A 23,986-nucleotide genomic window follows, 5' to 3' on the forward strand; every position below is an offset into this window, starting at 1 on the left:
AGCCATCTCTCCAGCCCAGATTTTGCTCATGAGTTTCATCAAAGCATGTGTGTGGTGATGGTGGTATGCAAGTGTACATGGAGACCAGAAGGTGATGATAGGTGTCATCCTATGTAGCCCTCAACTTTATTTTTTGAGATATGGTCCCTCACTGAATCTAGAACTCACCAAATTGGATAGGATTGCTGTCTGATCAGCTCTGGGGACTTACCTATCTGCCCCTCAGATCTGGGGTTATGAATGCAAACCATGCCTGGCTTTTGTGGATGCTGAAAACTAGAACTCAGCAGGTCCTCACAGAGCCAGCACTTGACCCAAGTGTCTATCTGCCCACCCTCACTACTGCATTCCCACGGGCGCAGACCGTGCATGTGGAGGCCATTCGCCCTCTCTTCATCCTCTCATGCTTCTCCACTTTCTTCTGATTCCCTTCCTTCTGAATCCTAGAAAGCATTATGTTGGATAGGACACTGGAGAAATAAATGCCCCTGTCTCTGTGTTTTGTTTTTAACAAGGGAAGCAGCTGTTATTTGTTCAAAGGTCAGCCTGGTCAGTGTCAGCTCAAACTCTGGATGGATTTTGAAACCCATCTCCTACGCTCATCGAATTTTGTTGTTGTTGGGTTTGTTTTTTTTTTTGTTGTTGTTGTTGTTTTTTTGTTTTGTTTTGTTTTGTTTTTTTGTTATCTAGAACCAATGTAATCTTTAACCTTGCTCAGATGTGCACTGCTCTCTTTCAGCATGGCGGGGAGCTCTATTTCAGTGACGTCTACGCTAGCCTTGAAGTGCCAGAAGACATCAAGTTGCACAAAGTTTTATGGGGTATGTGTTCTTGTTTTACTCCTGTTGGTTATTGTTGACCAGTATAGAGCTCCATCCTGCAAGTAAGGTGGGATGGACCACTGGACAGGAGACAAAAAATGTAAGGCCAGAAGGTTCTGTTCTTTTTCTAACACTCAAAAGCAATATGAGGGCTGGTGAGATGGCTCAGTGGGTAAAGGCATTTGTGGTCATTCAGGGTTTCACCACTGTGAACAGACACCATGACCAAGGCAAGTCTTACAAAGGATGAAACCTAATTGGGGCTGGCTTACAGGTTCAGAGGTTCAGTCCATTATCTTCAAGGTGGGAGCATGGCAGCATCTAGCCAGGCATGGTGTAGGCAGAGCTGAGAGTTCTACAACTTCATCTGAAGGCTGCTAGTGGAAGACTGACTTCCAGGCAGCTAGGATGAGGGTCTCAAGGCCCACACCCACAGTGACACACCTACTCCAACAAGGCCACACTTACTAATAGTGCCAATCCCTGGGCCAAGTATATACAAACCATCACATGGAATAAAAATAATAGCACAGACTACTTTTAAAACTATTTTGAAGAATAAATGAGATAGAGTATCCCTTTTTTGTCATTAAGAGCTACTAGAAGTTGAGGAGATGAATGCACATGCTCATGATTAGTCTGTAAAATAAGACTTTTTACATTTAAGCTGCGAGTGGTGGTACATGCCTGTGATCTCAGCTCTTTGGGGATGGAAGCAACTGGATCAATGCTCATTCAAGGCTTACGTGGGCTACACAATGAGACATAGTCTCAAAAAACCCAAATCTTATTTTTTTTAAATAAATTGTGTTAACCTTTTTATTATACAATAATATAAATGGCTAATGTTAAAAGCAGGAAAATAGGCCAGGTATGGTTGTGCATGCCTTTAATTCCAGCATTTAAGAGGCAAAGGCAGGTGAAACTCTTGTGAGTTCAAGGCCAACCTGGTCTACAAAGCAAGTTGCAGGACTGCCTGGGCTATACAGAGAAATTTTGTCTCAAAACAAAACAAAATAGCAGGGTTTACTGCTGAACAAGCTCTAGTTCTTAGTCAACTCTGGCTGATCAGTTCAGGTCAACTGTTCTGGTTCAAAACAGCTCTTCAAGCTGACTGATTCAATCTGGCTTTTCTTGGCTTCTCGCTGAATTGCTTTGCTTGGCCTCAACTAACTCTGGCAATTTGTTCTAATCTTCCAGCTCCTTCTTATTCTCTGGCTGCCTCTGCTGCACAAACTGATCAGAACTGAACTCTACTCTGCCTCCTACACTGTAAAACTGCTCCTGTGAAACTGCCTCTTCCCCCTCTGTTTCCCTGCCCTGCTCTTTCCTGTCTGTTCTTATGAGAGTCAGGTGCATCCTATCTCTGACTCATTCTGCCAGATCTTTCTTTGATTCATCACTTTGCCCATTGATTAGACACCATTTTCAGACATGGCTGTTTCCTTCTACAAACTAATTTACCTTAAAGGTGTGTACTAAGGATGTGTCTGTATTCCAGCCAGAGAGATTAAAGGTGTGTGGCATGTCTGCATTCTAGCCGGATCACACAGACCTAGATCTTGCATGTGATCCTTTGCCAAAACAGCCATGCTACTGGATTAAAATTCCTCTACAAGAACCCACATGAAAAGTGAACGGAGAGAATTGAATTCTACAAAATTGATCTCTGATCTCCATATGTGTGTTATGCCATGTGTGCCTCAGCCAAGAATATGTATGAATGTGTGCATGTGTGAATATAATATATTATATATACAATATATGTATATCTCAGAGAATGAGATTGCTCAGTGGGTAAAGGTACTTGCCAAGTCTGACAACCTGCATTTGATCCTCAGAATCTTCATGGCAGAATGAGAAAACAAACTCCTGAAAGTTATTTTCCAGTCTCCACATATACACTGTAGCATGCACAGTTTCACACACAAAGAAAACCAACAAACATAAACAAACAAACAAGCAAACCAGATCTTGTGGTGCACACCTTTAATTCTAGCACTTGGGAGGCAGAGTTAAGCAGATCTCTGAGCTCAAGGCCTGGTTTCCATAAAATAGTGATTCTTAACCTGTGGGTTGTGACCCCATTGAGGGTTGAAAGACCCTTTCACAGGGGTCACCTAAGACCATCGGAAAACACAGCTATTTACATTACAATTCATAACAGTAGCAAACTCACAGTTACAAAGGAACAACAAAAATAATGTTCTGGCTGGGGTCACCACAAACATGAGGAACTGTATTAAAGGGTCAAAGCATTAGGAACGTTGGGAACCACTGACATAGAAAGTTCCGGGTTAGCCAGGGGTACATAGTGAGAGCCTGTCTCTTAAAAAAACAAAGGCAAGACAATGAATAAGTCAAATGATTAAAACAAAACATTTTTAAAAAATACAAAAAATGTATCTGCTAAGTCCAAACAATTTATTTTATGTAAATTGTATTTTGCTTGCGTATAGATCTGTGTACATGGGCATGCCTGGTGTCTGTGGAGGCCATATGAGGGTGTCTAATCACCTAGAAGTGGAGTTTGAGACTATTGTGAGTCACTGTTGCCAGCTAGGTCCTACATCTTAACACTATGTCCTAGTTAAGTGTTCAGGCTACAAGTGCCCTTACTGCTTTATATAGTGATTGCTCTGTGACTTTCTCTTTCAAGGGGAATGCCTGGGTGGTGCTCTGTACTGGAAGGATCTTGCCGTCATTGCCCAGAAAATTGGGTTCTGCCCTCCACGTTTGGTCACTGCCAATATCATTACGGTTGAAAACAAGGAACTAGAAAGGGTTCTTGGTAAGAGACAGCATGCAAGGTGGATGGTTTCTTTTTCTTTCTTTCTTTCTTTTTTTTTTTTTTTAAGAGGGTAGAGGGTTTATTTTCAATCACAACTCCAGGTTATAGTCCATCACTGTGGGGAAGTCACAGTGGCAGTAGCTTGAGAGAGCTGTTACTCCACAGCCAGAGACAATGAATGCATGGCTTGCCTGCTTGTTGGCTTGTGCTCAGCTTACTCTTTTTTAAAAAAAAAATTTATTGGATATTTTATTTACATTTCAGATGCCATCCCCTTTCCCCATTCCCCCCCCCAGAAAACCCCTATCCTATGCCCCCTTTTCCTTTTTGCTTTTATACATGTTTTAAAAATGTTAATCAAAGGCTTTATAAGTTTGGTAATGCTCAATCAGAAGTGTAACCCACTACCCAACCTAGATATATCAACTATCTTTGACTGGTGGAGACACGTGAACATCTGCCTCCATGACCCCCTCTCTTTTCTCTCTCTTTCTCTCATCACCTAGCTTCTCCTCTCCTTCTTCTCCTCCTCTCCTTACTCCTTCTCTTCCTCTCGGTACTCCTCCCACCTTAGCTCCTCCTACATATCACCCTTTCTGTTAAAATAAAACTTTTCTCTCAAAATACAATTAGAGCATAATTATGCCAATTTGTACCAGTGAGGAACAAGATGGTCCTAATACCCAGTCCATCATTTTGTTGACTAACCAGAACCTCTGTCATCTCTCCTAACTAAAACACTTAGTTCTGAACCTTGCTTTTCCCCTGGCTTTAGAATGAATGTCAGCTGAAAACCATCCACTCAGATCTTTTCTCTCAAAGCCAATCCTGGCTATGAGACTAAGTTTTCAACCCCATCAGAAATCCAGAATGGCTGAGTTATCTAAAATTATGGGAAGCACAAAGCATAGCTTCTAAAACTTAGCCAATTTATAGATCAAGGTGGATGTTTCAACTGGGCAGTTAGTTTCATCTTGATTCTCTCCGAGGAAAACTGTTCATCTCCAGGTGTCTACCTTGTCTCCTGAAAAATTACAGCCCCTTCCCCAGGGTGACATTTAATAAAGTATCTTGAGGCCAATCAGGAAATAGACTGAAGTGCCCAGAAAGATAATTAATGGCACACAGTGAAGAAAATCACTTTTACTGTATGCTTTGTCTTCCTCTGTCAAATGCTCTTGGCTGCTGGAAGTGAGTCAGTCCTGGGTGTGTCTGCTTTCAGGTGACTGTCTCTTTGTGTCTGCCACATTCCGCCTCTTCAAACTCCCTAAGACAGAGGCAACAGAAAGATGCCGAGTTGTTTACAATGGAGGAATCCTGGGGCATGAAAAGGAGCTAATCTTCGATGCAAATTTTACATTCAAGGTAAAAAAAAAGAAAGAAAGAAAGAAAGAAAGAAAGAAAGAAAGAAAGAAAGAAAGAAAGAAAGAAAAGCTGCCCTCTGGCCTGGCAATATGGCTGAATGGTAGAACACTTGCCAGGATGTGCAAGACCCCCAGGTTCCATCTTTAGCTTTGGGGCACCAGCAGGGCCAGTATCCAGGACGCTGGCAGCATTCTTTCTACTCTTGCTTTTGTGTCCACCCCTCAGCCCCAGAACCTTCCCTGAATCTTGAATTTGACCTTGACTTGTTTCTTGCTATTCTAATGTTGTTTGGTTTGTGTATTTTTTGTTTCATTTTTACTTAGAGTAGAATAGTAAACGTTTTATACCTTCTTCTCTTGACCAGTCATTCAAAAGTATAGAAATGAGCATACCCTTTTAATTACTTTAAAATATTTTAGGTTTAACAAGTGCTTCACGTTTGGAATTCCTAGTAAGAACTAACTATCTAAATGAATACCCAGTGGTGAGCCCTGTAAGATGCTTCAGCTGGTTTAGAGAGGTGGGGATACCTTCAGAACCCCTCAGCAGAGGAGAGAAGATCAGAGACGCTGTTTTGTATTCCTGGGGCTTTGGTGAGCTGTCTGGGTTCTCTCTTCTTCCATGAGGCCTTTGTCAAATGTCCATTACCTGGAATTCACAGCCTTTGTCTACTCCGGTACTTGGAAATGTTTACTTATTCTGGGCCACATCCTGAAAGGCCACCCTTCAAGATTCCGTACGGCTGTCTGACCCTCAGGGTCACTTAAAATCCTGCTGAGTCCAGTCTGCTTGGGGTTCCAGTGATTCACCAAGTATTCCTTCAGAAAACTTACTAGGCTCCCTGAGAAGTAAATGAACAATTACATTACAAAAAAAAAAAAAAAAAAAAAAAAAAAAAAAAAAGCTGGATAATAATATAGTATTTTAAATTTTTTAAAACTGTCTTTTTGGTGTTGCAAATATTAATGACAGTGATAGAAACGAGCTGTCAAACCTGCTAGAAACCAGTATTTTTCAGGCTCTGTAGTCAAAGCCAGATCTTACTTTGTATAATGTCAGTTGATAGGAAGAGAAATAGGACCTAATAGGAATCACACTGATACTTTCCTTTTTTTGTAATAAAATATGAATATTACTTAATTAATAATTTTTAATCCTGGCTAACTTCCCTATAGTATAGCTTAAATACTCAAGAAACATTGGCTCTTAGGAGTGAGGAGCTCAGTTGTTGGCATCCTTTTTGCTCTTCCAGAGGACTTATGGACTTAGTTCTCACAACCCACATGGAAAGTAACAAACTCTATAAAGCAGGCTCCAGGGGAGCTGAGGATCTGTTCTGGCCTCCGTGTCTCATGAATAAAATAAAAAGAAGTAAAGCTCAAAAATAAAGCAAAACAAAGAAACAACTAACTTTAGAGTAAAGGATCAGGCCTGAAGCTGATTTGTTAACACCGCTTCTGCTTACGTCCTCTGGGTCTCCTTACAACCGGCAGTTCTAGACTGTGGGTCTCTCATGGTCCAGGCTTTACCCTGAGACAAGCCAGACCTTCTTTTGATATGTATTTTTTGTTAAGGCCAGAGGATGCTGTGTGGGAATAGAGGGTTGATAATTGACTCCTTAGAATTTATCTATGTAAAGATATTTTATGTTTATGAGTGTTTGGCCTTCATTCATATGTGTGCCCCAAATATGTTCCTGGTGCCTGAGACCAGAAAGCATTTGATGCTCTGGACCTGGAGTTTTCCACAGTTCTGAGCCACCTTATGGGGTTGGGAACAGAGCCAGGGTCTTCTGGAAGAACAGCATGTTCTCCTAACAACTAAGCCATCCTTCAGCTCCCATCTTTAGTTTTGCTATAACCTCTAAAAAAAAATTAAATTACTTTACCATATATTTTCAGCGTTTTCTTTTAACTTAGATGTAGTTGTAGAGGTTTTACAAGTTTTTTAAATTATGTTTTAGTAATTATAAGATCTTATAAGTTTTGTAGATTACCAATTTTATTATTTCTTTTTAAAAAGAAAGATGGTTTAAAATGCCAGTTTAAGCAGGCTTCTATTTGTGTGGAACTTACTGTAATCCCAGTACTTGGGAGGCTGAGGCAGGAGGATCATTATGAGCTGGAAGCTATCGCAGAAAAACTCTCAGAAAGCAAACAGAAAAAATTGTATTACCTCCAACTTCAAGTTAGTGTGAAAAATAAACCATGGTGTCTTAACAACTACCCTTAACTCCAGTTCTGCTGCCTTCTGCAATTTAATTAACATACTGGAATCAACTAGCTGGGTTACCAAGTAATGTGTACCTCTAAATAGTTCCCTTTATCTTAGATTAGGTATGGTAGGAGTGTCGGGTGGGAAAAGGTGCCCAACAAATTATTGGACCAAACCATGGCTAGAAACCAAATGCCTTCAGGGATCTAAAGTCAATAAGACAAACTGAAAGGCCAGGAACCTAAAGCTTTCTAACCAATGGGACCCTAAGAAGCAGCTCAAAATAAACAGCTGGACAAGCATCCAGCAAGGGAGAGTGCAGACTCCTCAGCGTCCACCAGAGGGGGCCATGTAAGATTGAAGAGTTGGTCTGGCAAGATGGCTCAGCAGGTAAGGGTGCTTGCCTATGAAGGCCTGGCAACCTGAGTTTGATTTCCAGAACTCATGGAGAAGAGAACTCACATTTCAAGATTATACAACTCCCCTCCCCTGAAACAGAACAAAAGGGACCAAGATGGCGTCTTTTAATACTCATCTTTTGCTGTCCCTTAGGAAGGTGTAGCTGTTGAAGTGGATGGGGAGACAGCAGCGGTCTTGAAGAACTCGCGTTTTGCTCACGATTTTCTCTTCACGCCTGTTGAAGTCACCCTACCAGCTCCTCAGGGCTGTTCTGAGTTAGAAACAAAGGTTTGTCTGACTTTGGTTCCTACTTCAGTCAGGTCCCTTGAGTCAACAATCTACAGGCTTTACCAAGTCTGAGGTTTTCTTTGCAGTTGACCGATGCAACCCGTTTCTAGAATATTTGTATGGATAAATGACTTGATTTTGTTTTGTAAATTCTTTTTATTTAAAGATTTCGTTTTGTTTTATGTGTATGGGTGTTTTGCCCAAGTGTATGTCTGTGTACTGTCTGCATTGCCCACAGAAGCCAGAATCCCCCGGAACCCAAGTTTTAGATGGTTGGTAGCTGTCATGAGGGTGCTGGGAATCAAACCCTGAAAAAGCAGGCAGTGCTTAGCCACCAAGCCATCTCTCAAGCCCTAAATTCTTTTCCCCCCTAATTCCTAACATGCCAATAATAACCTTTGAGTTTTTGGAATAGCTGTGAAATTACCTGAAGGTATCCATAAGCTTCCTACAACTGTGTTTATATATATACTTTCTTGGGAAAATGCCTGTCACTTTGATCAAGTTTTCAAAACAGGGGTTGGAGACTTAGCTCAGTGGTAAAGTGTTTGCCTAGCAAGCCCAAGGCCCTGGGTTGGGTCCTCAACTCCTGGGGTGGGGGTGAGGGTGGGGGATAAAAAAAAGGACTATCAAAAGCAAGCTTTTAAAAGGGTCCCAGATACAAAACAGGTTAAGAATTGCCACAAAAACGCCTTACATGTTGGACTCAGTACCACACACCCATAATTCTAGTGACTAAGCATGAGGGGGGAGCAGTACCTGAATCCAGGAGTTCAAGACCAATGTGGGCAATAAAGCAAGACTTTGTCTCAAAACAAATCCTACCCCAGGTGAATGTTTTAAACGCCTATGTTTCCTTTTGGAAGTCACCAAATCTAAGATAAAATTAATATAGTTCTCCTTAATTTAATCATTTAAAAATGTAAAAAGATTTTTTAAAATTATTATTTTATTTATATGAGTGTTTTGTCTACACATATGTCTGCACCACATTTGGGCTTGGTCCCCCTTCAGAGGCTAGAAGAGGGCATGCAGTTCCCCTGGGACTGGATGAGTTAAGAACTGCCATGTGGGTGCTGGGACTTGAACCTGTGTCCTCTGGAAGAACAGTTGATGCTGAGTCATCTCTCTAGCACTAAAAATGGGTGGGTTTCAGCATTTCATATACTTATTCACTTATTATGTATTTGGTGTGTGTGTGTTGGTATGCATGTCACAGTGCATGTGCAGAGGTCAGAGAATGGCTTGTGGAAGTTGGTTCTCTCTTTCATCATATGGTGTTTAGTTAAACTCAACTTTGACAGCAAGCACTTTCACCCGCTGAACCATGTGTCAGGCCCACACTTTAAGCATTTAGAAATGTATAGTTCAGTGGCATTTGGCCTAATTAATATTTTTAAAATCCTGGCTAACTTTACTATAAGATAGCTTAAATACTCAAAAAAATGTTGAGTCTGGAATTGAGAGCACTGATTGCTCTTCCAGAGGTCCTGAGTTCAATTCGCAGCAACCATCTGTAATGGGATCCAATACCCTTTTCTGGTGTGTCCGAAGACAGCTACAGCATACTCATATACATAAAATAAATACATAATTTTAAAAAAAGAAATGTTGGCTCCTGGGATTGGAGAGGTAGCTCAGATGTTAAGCATCATGGTTGCTCTTCCAGAGGAGTCAACGGGCTCAGTTCTCAGAACCCACATGGCAAGTAACAACTCTGTAAAGTTCTAGAGGACCTGCTGGTCTATGTTGGCCTCCGTGTCTGAGGCAAAACACCCAGCCACATAAAATACAAAGAAAGAAAGCTTAACAACAAGGCAAAACAAAGCAGCAACCACCTTTAGAGTTAAGGATCAGGGCTGAAGCTGATTTGCTAATAATAAATTCCCGCTTACGTCGTCTGAGTCTCTTACAACGGGCAGTTCTAATAGACTGGGTCTCTTATGGTCCGGGCTTTACCCTGAGACAAGCCAGACCTTTCTGTGGTTTGTAGTCTTTTGTTCTCTCTCGGAGGAGGAATAGGTAAGGCTAGGGCCCGGTGGACGGGAATAGAGGGTTGATAGTTGTCCAGACATGGAGACTCATCCCGAACTTTTGACCCCTCACACCCATTGAGCAGCTGTTTCCCAGTTTCTCCTGACTGGCTCTTAGCAGTGGCTGGTGGTTTTGACTCCACGGTTCCACCTTTTTTTGGACATTTCTCATGAGTGGGTGGATCCACATGTACACAGCCTTTTGTATCTGACCTTTCACCTGTGTTTCCAAAGCTGCTTTGTTGATCATGTCCCACTGTCTTGCTCCTCTTGAAGCAGGGCTGGGACACGTGGGTTTATTTGTCATTCACTTGATGGCTGCTGTGAACTTCTTGGAGATTAACAGAACTGTTGGAAACACGGGTATGCAAACACTCGTTTGACTTTCTGCTTTCAAAGATTTTGCATCTGTACTGAAAAACGGAATTTCTTTTCCTTTTCCTTTTTCTCTCTCTTTTTTCCAAATATTTAATTTTTTATATTTATTTATTTATTTTATGTATATGAGCACACCATTGCTCTCTTCAGACACACCAGAAGAAGGCATCAGATCCCATTACAGATGGTTGTGAGCCACCATGTGGTTGCCTGGAATTGAACTCAGGACCTCTGGAAGAGCAGTCAGTGCTCTTAACCACTGAGCCATTTCTCCAGCCCATAAAGATTTATTCATTTTATTTATAAGAGTACACTATAGTTGTCAGACATACCAGAAGAGGGCATCAGATTCCATTAGAGATGGTTGTGAGCCACCATGTGTTTGCTGGGAATTGAACTCAGGACCTCTGGAAGAGCAGTCAGTGCTCTTAACCACTGAGCCGTCTCTGCAGCCTTTCTTTTTCATTTCTAACTTTTGGTGGCTTTTGATGTTATTTGCTTTTGAGACAGGATCTCACTGTGCAGCCCGGGCCAGCCTGGAACTCAATATGTAAACCAGGTTGGTCTTGAACTCACAGAGATCCACTTGTCCTGTACTGGGATTAAAAGGCATAGGACACCATTTTTGGTCATGTCCCTACCTTGTAAGGAACCTCCCTGTCTTCCCCAGTTGCTGCACCACTTTATATCCGTAATGCTGTCACCAGAACACAGTAGTCCTGTTGCCAGTCACCACACATACCAAGAGCAGCGGCAGAATGTACTCTCTAAGCTGTGCTTAGGCAGAAAGCAGGTGATCTGAGATGGCCGTGGAGCAATACTCTAAAAACTGCCTTCCCTTATCTACATCCTGCAGACTTTAGCAGATCAGGGGGACAAAGGCCATCAGTCCCAGTGCATTCTTGCCTCTCTCGTCAGGTGGTCAGCCTTGTCCCTGAGATCTATGATGTCAGTCCTCTGTCCTTATCATCTCTTACCCTCTCCCCTTGTTCTCTGAACATCTGGACGAAGTGTAGTGTCTCCCTTTATCGTTCTGGTCTCCTCCAGGGCCATCTGGCATAGGGAGGTAACTTGAACAAACAAGCCAGTAATGCTGTGTAGACGTAAATCTAGCAAGAACATGTCCGTGCAGGCTCTTTTTTTTTATTATACGAGGTACAAACGTGCCCTCGGAATATAGATTGCAAAAGTGCTGTCATCTGTCACTCCTGTCCCACTGTGGAGTAATGACTCCTGTAAGTCTGTCCTGATGAACAATAGCTTTCTGCTGCTGTGCAGTCAGCAGCTAGCACGAGTAAAGCTGTGCATACCAGCGCACACCCGGTGCACCAGCAAGCAATTGTGCTGAGAAAGATTTTTAATAAGGGAAACTAGGAAGACCTCCCCGAGGCTAGACGGTTCAGGAGTCAGAATGCAAGAAAAGATAGAAACTGAAGAAAGCAGGGGTGGGGGAGGGGGAAGAAACTGGAGAAATTGACCTCCATTTCATTACCTCAGAGATGATTTTATGAAGACCTTATCCTTTGTTAGGTCTGTTTTATTCATTTGTTTCTTAATGTGTATAAGTGTTTGCATGTATGGATGTATATGTGCCACATATGTGCCTGGTGCCTGCAGAGGTCAGAGGAAGGCATCTGGTCCCCTGGAATGGAGTCACAGATGGTTGTGAGCCACCCACCCTACATGAGCCCCAATGGGGAGGTTGTAGGGTTTTGATCTGCATCTCTTTCTGTCTCTACCCCACACATTAGGATGACAGACATAGACCACCATTGCTGGCTTCACATGGTTAGGGGGAGGAGGGAGCCCCTAAGGGCTAACAGGAAAAAAGCCCAGGAAGCAGTCCTGTGGTCTGGTCCGTGTTCATGCGTGTGCACATGTGGGGTGCTCAGTAGCTCCTGTCCTATGATGTGCAGACTGACCATGTCTCTCCTGCCGCCCCTTTCTCACCCCCCCTTCTCATTACAGCCTACTGCCTGGTAATTTAAAGCAACCAATAAAATAAATGTGTTAGCCATATATGAGAGACAAGCCAGAATTGTATAAAAGCCCCAACCTCAAAGCATTTGGGACTCTTGGGACTCTAGTATTTGGAATATGAATCTGTAGAAGCCCAAGGGCATGATGAACCATTTTCTGGTAGAAGAAGCTTAGGCGTCCCATTTTTTATACTACAGAGCCTGTAACATTTCATTCCAAATATCAACTAGTCACAGTTTTACTTCATTTATTAAATAATCATCATTCCTCCAGTGTTTTGGAATACTGCTTTGTATTGTATTCTAATTTTTTAAGCAACAGTATTTTATTTCATTTTTATTTATTTTGTGTGTACAGGTTGAGGTCAAAGAACAATTTGTAGGCACTAGCTTGCTCACCCTTTTCAGGATTTTTCTTTTTGTTTGTTTTCCTGTCTTCAGGACAGTGTTTCTATGTATAGGCCTGGCTGACCTGAAACTTGCTTTGTAGACCAGGCTGGCCTCGGACTCAGAGATCTGCCTGCCTGTGCCTCCGCCTCCCGGATGCTAGGATTAAAGGCGTGCACCACTGCCACCCAGACTTCTTTTCAGGATTTTATAATTGTTCTCCTTGGTGCCCTTTACTCTGGTCTCAGAAATGATCTTTCTCTAAATATTTTCACTTTTCTGTTGTTTGTACTTAATTGTAGTTTATACAGTGAGCATACATAGATATGTAGGTAAACCTTATGGAATTTCCCCCTCTCAGAGAGTCAAGTTTATTAGAGACCTTCTGTGAGACCACCCAGTCCTCATCCAGGTCTGCACACAGTACGGATGGACTTACTGACAGATGCCTACGTAGTACTAGGCTGCAGCAGTACTGGTTGGAGCCTCAACACATGGGCCAGAAAGAGGAGCTTGTATGTGGAGCAAGCGTAAGTGACTTTATTCTATCCGGAACATCTCTGTTTATCTCAGGGATTTATCAGACAGGCTGCTGCTGCATTCCTGGGGCTGGCTCTGCAGTGCTGTGCTCAGTACTGCTCTAACAGTCCTTACCTGCAGTGCTGTTCTCAGTACTGCTCCAACAGTCCTTACCTGCAGTGCTATGCTCAGTACTGCTCTAACGATCCTTACCTGCAGTGCTGTGCTCAGTACTACTCTTACAGTCCTTACCTGCAGTGCTGTGCTCAGTACTGCTCTTACAGTCCTTACCTGAAGTGCTGTGCTCAGTACTGCTCTTACAGTCCTTACCTGAAGTGCTGTGCTCAGTACTGATCTTACAGTCCTTACCTGCAGTGCTGTGCTCAGTACTGCTCTAACAGTCCTTACCTGAAAAACAGCAGGAAATGCTGATACTTAGGGGTACTTTGGGAATAACATGGTAGTTACAGCTAAAGATGGCTGCAGCCATAACAAGATCAATGTTTTTGAGTCAGGATCTTACTATGTATCCCAGACTGTCCTAGAATGCACTATGTAGACCAAGCTGTCCTTGAACTCACGGAGACCTGCCTGATTCTCCCCCCCAGCACTGGGATTAGAGTGTGCTATCCCAATCTTCTCCAAGACCAATCCTTTGTTTTTTCTTTAGAGAAAGGGGGGAGCCAGGGGTGCAAGCGATCACAACCACACTGGGAATGGTCTTTTTCCTAAAACCAATCTTTACCCAGCATCCCTTTTGAGACTTCCTATCTTACGTGCCTGCCTCTGGCACAGCACACTGTGACCCTGAGGAGTGTTAGACCGCGTTGGCAGCATGCTGTGAGGTCATTTGCTCAACTTGCAAAGGACACCCACAGCAACAGTAGAAGGGCCTCAGGAGGAGAGGCGGGACAATTACAATTATGCAGATCATAGCAGTCGCCCTTTCCTGCCCAGAACAAGACTGACAAATTAGCCTCTCTCCTACAAAAGGATAAGAAACTGACCAGGTATTAATTTAGGTTTACTAAGAGCCTCACTTCCAGGACCCCCTCCCCACACACACACACACACAGACACACACATACACACACACATACACACACACATACACACACACACATACACACACACAGACACACACAGACACACACAGACACACACACACACAGACACACACATACACACACACATACACACACACACACACACACACACATACACACACACACACACATACACACACATGTGCACACACACACACATACACATGTTGGGGTCCACACTAGCCCCACGTTGGGGCGGCCAAAATATGTCACGGCCCAGGCAAAATGTTGAGGCGGGCAGCCACTGTATCCCAGCCCAAGCTGCCGCTCCAGTCCGCGGGTCGGGGTTCAGCAAGAGCGAAGGTGAGGGCAGACTCGAATGGAGACCAGACAGGGTGTGATTCAATCCCGTTTATTCTTCAGTCTCTCTTCCTCTGAGTGTCTCCTTCTTTGTCTCCTCTGTCTGCTGTGTCTGGTTCTGATCTGTTCTGTCTCTGCATTTTATATGTCTTACTTCTAAGCCACGCCTCAAAGTTACACCTTTAATCATGCTCTTAGGTCTTGTCTCTAACTCTGATCTCTATACTTCTAAGTCATACCCTTAAATCACACACCTTTAATCTCACACACCTTTAATCTCAAGGTATCTAAACCAAGATTATCAGAGTGTTCTCAGCTGTTGTAGGCTATTGTAATCTAAGTCTCAGGTCAGGGTATATGGCTCAAGATGGCTGCAAAGCTGATAGCCGCTTTCTGCTAAAAGTCAGCCCCCAACATACACACACATACACACGCACACACACACAGACACACACAGACATACATGCACATACACACATACACACACATGTGCAGGCACACACACACATACACACACAGACATACATGCACATACACACATGTGCACGCACACACACACACACACAGACATACACGCACACACACAGACACACACAGACATACATGCACATACACAGACACACGCAGACACACACACACACACACACACGCATGCACACACGCACAGACACACACACAGACATACATACACACATGTATGCACACTCACACACACATACACACACACAGAGACATGTGTGCAACACCCCAAACCAGCCAGAAACCAACTGTAACTTTAATTTTTTTAAATCTTAGTTCTAATGACTATTTTTAAGTGCCTTAACCTCTCTTTTAGTCTCCCACCCGTCAAAGTTAGTGGGAAAGCAAGGATATGGGGGAAGTGGACCTGTTTAGAAAGGCTTTTGGAGCAATTTCGTCTGGGTTGTCTGGAAATCGGCAGTTAGTTTATAGGTAAGTAGTGGCAGCTCAATCTGCTTGTAAATATTTTATGGATATACTAATAGTCTAGTTTGGTAGCAACAGTGGTGACACCACCTAGTAGAGACAGTCAGGCCTAAGTCAGCAGGAGGGACGTCTGGAGATTTTTGTCCTGTCTCTCTCCGTGAAGCAAGGATCAGCGAAGATGCCAGACCCAGAAGCATCGAGTAGTTAGCTCTGTATGCAAGCCCAGCTCAGCCTTTGTGGCTGTCCGCTGAGTCCTCAACATGTGTATCTGTCTCGGTTGACATCATCTGTCAATCAGTCGAGTCCTTGGAAGCAGCAAGAGGCTGTAGCACACACACCACCAGAAGGTTTTTGGTGTGTTTTTCTCTATGGAGTCTCGACAAATGTAGCTCAGCTATGCAGTGTGAGGTGGACCAATGCATGTGTGCTGTTAGCAAAGAATCCTTCATCATGTGTCTTTTTATGTGTTTGCTTTAGCAGAACATTTTCTCTCTTGCATCCATTTTAGTGGAATTTTTTTTATGCGTTTGCCTTGCCTGTATGTACTTTAAGAAACCACTCCTTTACATGGTTGCCCAGCAAAACATCATTTAACTGATTTTCTAAAGAACCCTTAAGTTCTGATTTCATGTCTCCCTTTCTATTTAAGAATTGCCCTTTTCTCTAACGTTAACAATCTATATATAATAGAAATAATTATAAGAACCATCATATTTTTAATAAATGGCTTATGTACAATATAGTCAAATAGTAGTCTAACAAAATAACTTAAATCTATCAATATACAATAGTTAAAGAAAAAACTTAAGTTTTTATCAATATATAATAAAGAAAAAGAATTAAAATTTTAATATCTATTAATACATTTATTAATAAATTTTATTACATATTAATAAAATTTTAATTGTATTAATTTTATTATATATTAAATTAAATTTACTACATTAAATATTTATTATGTATTAAATTAAATATATTAAACAAAAAACCTTAAATTTTTATTAATATAAAATAATTTTTAAAACCTTATATTTCTATCAATGTAGAGTATAATAATTAAACAAAACAGACTGCTATATGATAACAACCACGACACATCAAGCGACCAGCAACCTATTGTGGCAGAGGAAGGCACATAAGGTAGGAAGTCTCACAAGGAATGCTGGGTAAAGATTGGTTTTAGGAAAAAGACCAGTGTAATGAATGGAAACCTTAGTGGGAATCCCTAACAAACAGCAGCTACAAGCCCATGGGCTTGTGGGATTACTATGGGCCAAGTTGGAAGAGCTGGAGACACCTCGTACTGTAGCAGGAAGTAGCCAGTTCCCCAGGTGCTACAGGCCACTGGAAACTCCAGCGTTGTCCCTCAGCTCTGCCATCTTTACTTATTATTTATTTTCAGTTATTTTTCATTTTTCTTTTTGAAACAGGGGCTTGCTATGTAGCCCAGTCTAGTCTTGAACTTGCAGTTCGCTAGCCTCCACTCTGCCAGGTGCAAGATTCCAGGCCCGAGTTCTTGGATTTAATGCACACTGTGAATGAATAGCAGGGAGGCCTGTCTTTGTATTAAGTCTGTAGACTCTATACACACAGCTTGGGCCTGGATGGTCTCTGGGACAGGACTCTGAGCTCCCAAGCAGTCACAAGGATCAGATATGGCAGCCAGAGGTATTCTAAATTATTCATGCTCTCCAGGGACTTCAGCCTGGCCAGCCATGAACCTCTTTGTTTAATGAGCTGTTCTTTCTCTGTGCACCAAGCCTGCTGCTAAGGGTTCTGTGGCAGAGGAGAGTGCCATGATGTGATGATGTTACCCCTAACAGCAAGTCCTAGGAAGCTAACACTCTGGGTCCTGTCAGTCTGGCACAGCTTCTTAAAACCTTGCTGGTCTCCCTCAGAGGAAGACTTGGTGAAGCCCGTAGGTGCTTACCTCGCTAACCACTGTGCCATCCACCATGTGTGCTCTTTGTGCCCAGACATCAGTACACTTGATAGGCCTCACATGCTAGCATACATACCACCTGGAATTTTGTCCACAGGCTGCCCTGGTTTTCTCCTGTCTGAGAAGCCACATGATGCCTGTGGTAGGTTGTGGTACAGTGCAGACACTGCAGTTTTACAGTGACCTAACTGCATACCCTGCATTTTCCAGTGTAAGTTAAGCCCCATCCCACCCACACTGTACCCTGTGGGGGGAGGCAGCCCTGTAAGTAACTGGACTCCATCCTTCCCACTGCCTAGAAACTGTGGGGGTCTGACCTCTGCTGGCTTTCTAGTAGGGCACTTTGCATGGTGACCAGCGAGGACTCCGTTTACTCTCCACTTATGTGCTATGGCATTGAACACAGTGTGATACTGATGTCTAAAGAAGTCTATTCGCTTCAGTTCTCTCCAGAGCTTAGTGTAGGTACCTCTCGTTCTTGCCTGAGAGAACCCAGCTCATTCTGTCTCTTGTACCAGTGATGTCTAGTTGCTTTAGCAAACCTGGTAGAGGGGTGCCCAGAATCTGCACCTCGACTATCCCTACACGTGTCTGTATGTTGATTACTATGTAGGAGGACTGTGTTTCATCTCCTACTCTGCCTGGAAACAAATGGGTCCTAGCTGATCTGGCCACTCCTAGGAACCTCCATGCGTGGCATGGAGCCTTGGATCTTGCTGGAGTTGATGACCTATCTCTTCTGTCAGAGGGGATAGCACCTTCGTTGTCCTGTGTTCTGAGGCTATGACCTTCCTCTTTTCCCAGATTATTATTATGAGAATGAGAGCAGATACTATCAGCTTGGAATGGGGCCCGAAGTCACCGCTCTGTGACAGGTAGAGACTGAGCAGGTATTCCTGAGAAAGAATCAAACGAAGGTGAGGTGGATGGTCTCAGGAGGCTAGTGTCGCGGGATTGCTGAAGACAGAAAGAGCACAGAGCTAAGGGAGGATCCTTTCCTGATCCCTGTGTAATGTAGGCACCTCGGCACAGACATTAGGTCTTACCGTATTTAGCGCCCTATAATCCACTGCCATTCTCCAGGTTATGTGTGCCTCATTGGAGGCAGTGTGGGTCAGGCAGTGTGCTCCCAGCCTCCTGACTCCTTGGTTGACTCTCTGCTCTCAGCATATCAGCTCTATCTTCTGCTGCTCTCCATCCAGGGGCAGAGGGGAGAACAGGGTCCCATTTGTTTCCTCTGTCATTATCACTTTAGCTCCCTGAGTCTTGATACCAGACTCCTCACAAGAACCGTCCCTAATAAAACAGCCACCCCTTAGTACCCTGCAGGATCGGGAGCCTCCCAGAAGTCAGTGCATTACTGACTACTCTGATGGCGTTGCCCTATAAACTTCGATATGTCCAAACCCTAGAGAATAGTCTGGGTTGCCTTGGAGACTGTCTTTGAGAACTAATTAAGCAGAAGACTTGGTTCGCCCTCTATCACCCTTGCTTCAAGGCAGATCCATCTTGCTTTGCCATTAATGCTAGGTCATAGAACTTCAGGCCTTTCTGGGAAGTGCCCTTCCTCTTCTTTAGGCTCAAAGTCCTTCTCGAAGCCTTGCACAGCCCCAGCAGCTTGTGTCTGTCTCTTCTGCAGAGCTTTCTTGTTATCTTACCCTGACTTCCGTTTCTTATCTCTGTCACTTTGATTTGCTTCCCTATCAGACTTGGTGACAAATCACCCTCTGTCCTGGCTATCTTCAATCTGTCCCAAGTTGGCAATAATAGCCTGACCCATATCAGAAACATCCTGTCAAATGAGAAGAACAAGAACTATGCTGTTTTCAAGGATTGTGGTTTTTTGACAGCTTGTCTTCACTGGGTCCCTGAGACACTGGTTGTAGGTGGTTTGAGGCTGCTAGCTCCTACAAGCATCCTGGACTTCCTCTGTGATTTTTAGGGTGCTTTTTGTCCTGGCAGGCTCCCTGCAACCCCCATTCGGTCATGTCTCTCTCGTGTTCATGGTGATCCAGTCTGTAGTACAATGATTTTTTTGGTTGTGGAGGGCACTGTACAGGTGCTGCCTAAGGGCTAGGTGCGTTGGCACGATTCCTCGTTTTCTCAGCGTTATTTCCCACTAGAGGAATGTCAATCCCTCCATGTTCCAGGCTCTCAATTATCAGAGTCAGCGTGGCAGTGCCTGCAGGATCCATGGGTTCTGTGCCAAACAGTATGGGGGAGGGGGCGGACAGCCCTCCCTCACTGGCACATGCTGTGCCTCCCCCCCTGGGCTCTTGGCTCCTATAAGGTCAAGGAAAAAGCAAAGCTCATAGGCAGAGTCCCCAGCCTCCACCAGCAGTCTCAGTTTCCCTCTCAACCTCTTTCCCCGGTGTTCTAACCTTCTGCATCCCACTCTAACTGTGAGATAACACCTTGGAACCCTTTCCTACCCCTCTCTTTGCCAGCAGACCACCCAGCAGCAAGCAAGAGAGATGCACTTGGTATCTTGTTTTTCCACTTTTGAACTAAGGTTGGAGGCTGAGAGAGAGTTGGAGACACACTCTCTTTTCAAGTCGTAGTTCTTGGAGTTTTGTTTGCAGCCAGCTAGGCATCAGGAGAAAACAGCTGTGTGACCTAGAAACACAGCCTGGCATTCTGGAGGTGGAGACACTTATCATTTCTGTGGAAGGATTTGGTGATAATCCCTGGTGTGCAGAGAGTACAGGCGATGGTGTGCGTTTGTTTTCTCCGTCAGCTGCCACCATGGAGGGTGGATGTTGCCAATTTGATGCAAATTGGCTTTTGAAGACTTGAGACCTTCATCCCCCCCTCTTTCCTCTTCTTCTGTTTTCTCCTCCTCTTCCTCCTATTTCCTATCTCCTCCTCCCCCCTAACCCCTGTTCCTGGGGGCCAAAGTCATGATGTTGTGCACACAAGGTAAGCCCACTCCCCTTGAGCGATGACCCTCGCCCTCTTTGTCTTCTTTTTAATCTCGACAAGCCAAGTTTTGCTACGACAGGAGTTACATTATTGCTAGGTATGATGGCATGCACCTGGAGAGAGAAAGATGGAGGCAGGAGGATCAGGAGTTCAAGGCCAGCCTGGAGTACAGAAGACCCTGTATCAAACCAAGTCAGTATCAGAAGTGATGCAAGTGGGACGCACAGGGATGTCTTGCTGAGCCAATAGTAATGGTGGCAATGACCTGAGTGACAGGTGGAATAATTTAGAGTTGCTGAGTTTTATGGGGCAGTCATTTGATCGAGATGCTGTGTGGTCCTCACTGTGACTTTAATGATGTTACTCAAACCTATAGATGAAGAAGCTGAGGTGCAGGGAAATGGCTAGACAGTGAATGAGAACTCACACCTCCTTCTGGAGCAGGCACCAAGCAGCACAATGCACCCCTGCAAAGGATGCTTGTTCCAGCTCCCTCCCCTTCCATCTCATCCTGGTCCTTCAGGCCTAGAAATGTACATTTGACACGTGAGTGTGTATGTGTGTGCACACACAGGTGCACATGCCTTTGCGTGCACATGCAGAGATCACTGGTAAATGTCTACTGTCTACTTCTATCACTCTCCATCCTAGTTTTTAAAATTTTTATTTTATGTGCATTGGTGTTTTGTCTGCATGTATGTTTGTGTGAGGTCAGGTCTTGGAGTTACAGACAGTTGTGAGCTGCCATGTGGGTGCTGGGAATTGAACCCTGATCCTCTGGAATAGCAGCCAGTGCTCTTAACCACTAAGCCAGCTCTACAGCTCCAACCTTATTTATTTATTTATTTATTTATTTATTTATTTATTTATTGTCACATGCTGAACTTGCAGCTCACTGTTTCAGCTAGGCTGGATGACCAGTGAGCTCCAGGGTGTCTCCTGTCTCTACCATCCTCAGTGCTGGATGTGCAAGCATGTCTGACTTTTGATGTAGATGCTATCTGAGCTCAGGCCCTCATGCTTGTGCAGTGAGTACCCACTGAGCCATCTTCGAGAGCGACGGTGGCATTGAACACAGGCTCTAGTCTGCTTGACCCAGAGTCCAGGTCCAGGGTGTCCTTTTGGCATTAGGAAGGTGGAAATGGGCTGGACAGATGGCTCCGTAGTTCAGAGCACTTGCTTCTCTTGCAGAGGACCCAGGTTTGGTTCCCAGCACCCACACGGCTGTTACAACCAACTGTAGCTCCAGTTCTGGGGGATTCAGCTTCCTCTTCCGGCCTCCACAGGGTCTGCATACCTGTGGCACCCAGACCTTCATTCAAGAAAAACACCCATGTAAAATAAAAATAAATCTCTAACGATGGAGAAAGGTAGGGACTGAGGCCAGTGAGAACATGGCCACCATTCAAAGGAGACTGTCAGTCTCTTGAATACAGTGGCCTTACAGGCTCCTGTTGGGATGTCCATAGGTGATAGTAGGATGTACACTTAACATTGTATCTCACCTTTAATGTGACACATTCATGCCCTGGGTTTCCTGTCTCTGGCCCCAGTCGGCCCCTGGTCCGCCGATGCCGTTGTAAGAAGCAGCTCAGTTAGAGGTAAAAGGAGGAAACTGAAGACAGCTGTTTCTCCTGAGCGAACAAACTCTGCTCCGAGGTGACTGGTGACGGCCATCTCTAATCTGGACACCACCAGACTTAGCGTTCTTGTCTTATGCACGTATTTCTGGAGGATAAGGCATCGAGTTTCAGGATTCTCGTTCCAAAGGTAAAAGGCACTTGCTCATGAGAATCTCACGGAACAGAATCAGCTGGGTGAAATCAACTCCCCTGGCCCAGCAGAAGCTACTTTTAAACAGGCTATGAAGCATTTAAGAAGCTGAGGCAGGAGGATCACCAAGAGTTCCAGGCCAATGTAGGTTACAGTGTAAGATTATCGCAGAACAACAATAAAAGCCACTTTTGGGCTGGAGGTCTAGTTCAGCAGGTAAAGTTCTCGCCTATATGCACAGAGCCTGGGTTTAGTCCCCAGCACAGCATAAATTGGGATGGGTGGGGTGGTGGTTTAATATGTATGCATGTATGTATGTATGTATGTATGTATGCATGTATGTATGTATGTATGCATGTATGTACGTACGCGCGCGCACACACACACACACACACACACACACACACACCCTCAACACTCTCTTAGTATCATAGTGAGTTGGAGACCAGCCTGGCTACATGGAACCCTGTCTCAAAAACAAACGAAAATTAGTTCCCCATTTCTTGGGCAAAGTAAAGTTTACCTTGGGAGAGTGATAATCTGATTAGATCTTCCAAAACACAGGGCCATCTTATGTTCCTTAGCTTGTAGCCCAGGCTGGCCCCCAGCTCACCATGCAGTCAAAGACGACCTTAAGTCCGGATCCTTTTGCCTCCACCTTTACACGGCTGGCGTTGGGGGTAGATTCATGTGACAGGAGGCTTATCTTAAAAGGTTGTTTGTATCCTAGAGTGACAGGGCTGCAAGGGCTGGATAGGACTGTAATGTTTTATTTCCTTCCTTGGTAAATCAGCCCAAGTCAAACAGAAATACCAACGTTTGGGTGCTTCAGAACCCCTCTGTACTCTCATCCTGCTTTGTCTTTTGACAGGTTATAATCAGAGATCCATTCAAGCTTGCAGAGAAACCTGACAAGATGAAGCTCGGACCTGCACCGGCAGGTGCTGGAGGCTGCTGTGGCAAAAGGCAAAGCTGCTAGCTGCTATGGCCAGCACGGAGGGGCCCACCGTGCACGAGCCGGTGGCTGGAGAGCAGTCACAAAGGCTTCTTAGCCTGCTCTTCACCAGTGCACAAATTATGGGACGATAGCAAAGCCACCGCAATCTAGACCACTGCTAAGAAAAAGAGTGATTTTTAAAGGGTGTTAATTTAAGGTTCACAGCAAATCGCTGGCTTTTCTATTTCACTATTTCAGAGTTCTGGTGCCCCCTAGTGCTCAGAAGTAGAACTTGGACGCCTAAGGTTTACTCAAAGGGCCAAAGGCATCAATCAACGTTGTGAGAATGTCTTCCTTCCAGCCTACCACAGGACACCTTCGGGTTTGTCTCTGTGGCTGCCCAGGAAGCACAGTACTTACTAAATTTATGCTAACTATGACAAAAAATTGTTAACTCAAATCTGGTAGGAGTATGCTTCAGGTTGCTGTCTTCAAACTTTTTTTTCTATAATTGAATGAAAAAGAAAATAAATGAAAAGTAAATTTAACTTTGGTTCACCCTGATAATTGATGATTGATGCCACAATGGATGTCTGTAGTTGTCTTTTAAATATATATATATATATATTCTGTCTTCAGACACACCAGAAGCAAGTAGCAGCCTTCAACAATGGAGGGTTTTGGTAAGAAAATCTTGATTGTTCTGAGAGCCCAGTAAAAGAGCTTGGGAAATAGGGATAGAGGTGGGGGTAGCGTGGCCCTGGAGGCTTTTAATTAGGAATTTGAGGATCTTTAGGTCTATAGAACACTGGGGTGAATTCTAAGGGCAGATTCATCTTTTTAAAAAGATATGTTCCCAATGGGACATCAGAATTCTGAGTGCCCTC

General features: G+C 44.0%; 1 protein-coding gene across 2 annotated transcripts in view; it reads left to right on the forward strand.

The window, feature by feature from the left end:
• Positions 1-23,647, forward strand: part of As3mt (arsenite methyltransferase) — a 30,424-nt gene extending 6,777 nt beyond the window's left edge. For both annotated transcript variants that reach the window (XM_076923655.1, XM_034520688.2), the window contains exons 7-11: positions 740-821; positions 3,481-3,612; positions 4,835-4,977; positions 7,744-7,878; positions 23,034-23,647. In XM_076923655.1, the coding sequence (XP_076779770.1) occupies positions 740-821; positions 3,481-3,612; positions 4,835-4,977; positions 7,744-7,878; positions 23,034-23,141 (600 nt within the window). In that variant the 3' untranslated portion in view covers positions 23,142-23,647. The remainder of the gene's footprint in view (positions 1-739; positions 822-3,480; positions 3,613-4,834; positions 4,978-7,743; positions 7,879-23,033) is intronic.
• Positions 23,648-23,986: the final 339 nt, after the last annotated feature.

This window comes from Arvicanthis niloticus, chromosome 1, assembly GCF_011762505.2.
Source record: "Arvicanthis niloticus isolate mArvNil1 chromosome 1, mArvNil1.pat.X, whole genome shotgun sequence".
NCBI classification, from domain to species: Eukaryota; Metazoa; Chordata; class Mammalia; order Rodentia; family Muridae; genus Arvicanthis; species Arvicanthis niloticus.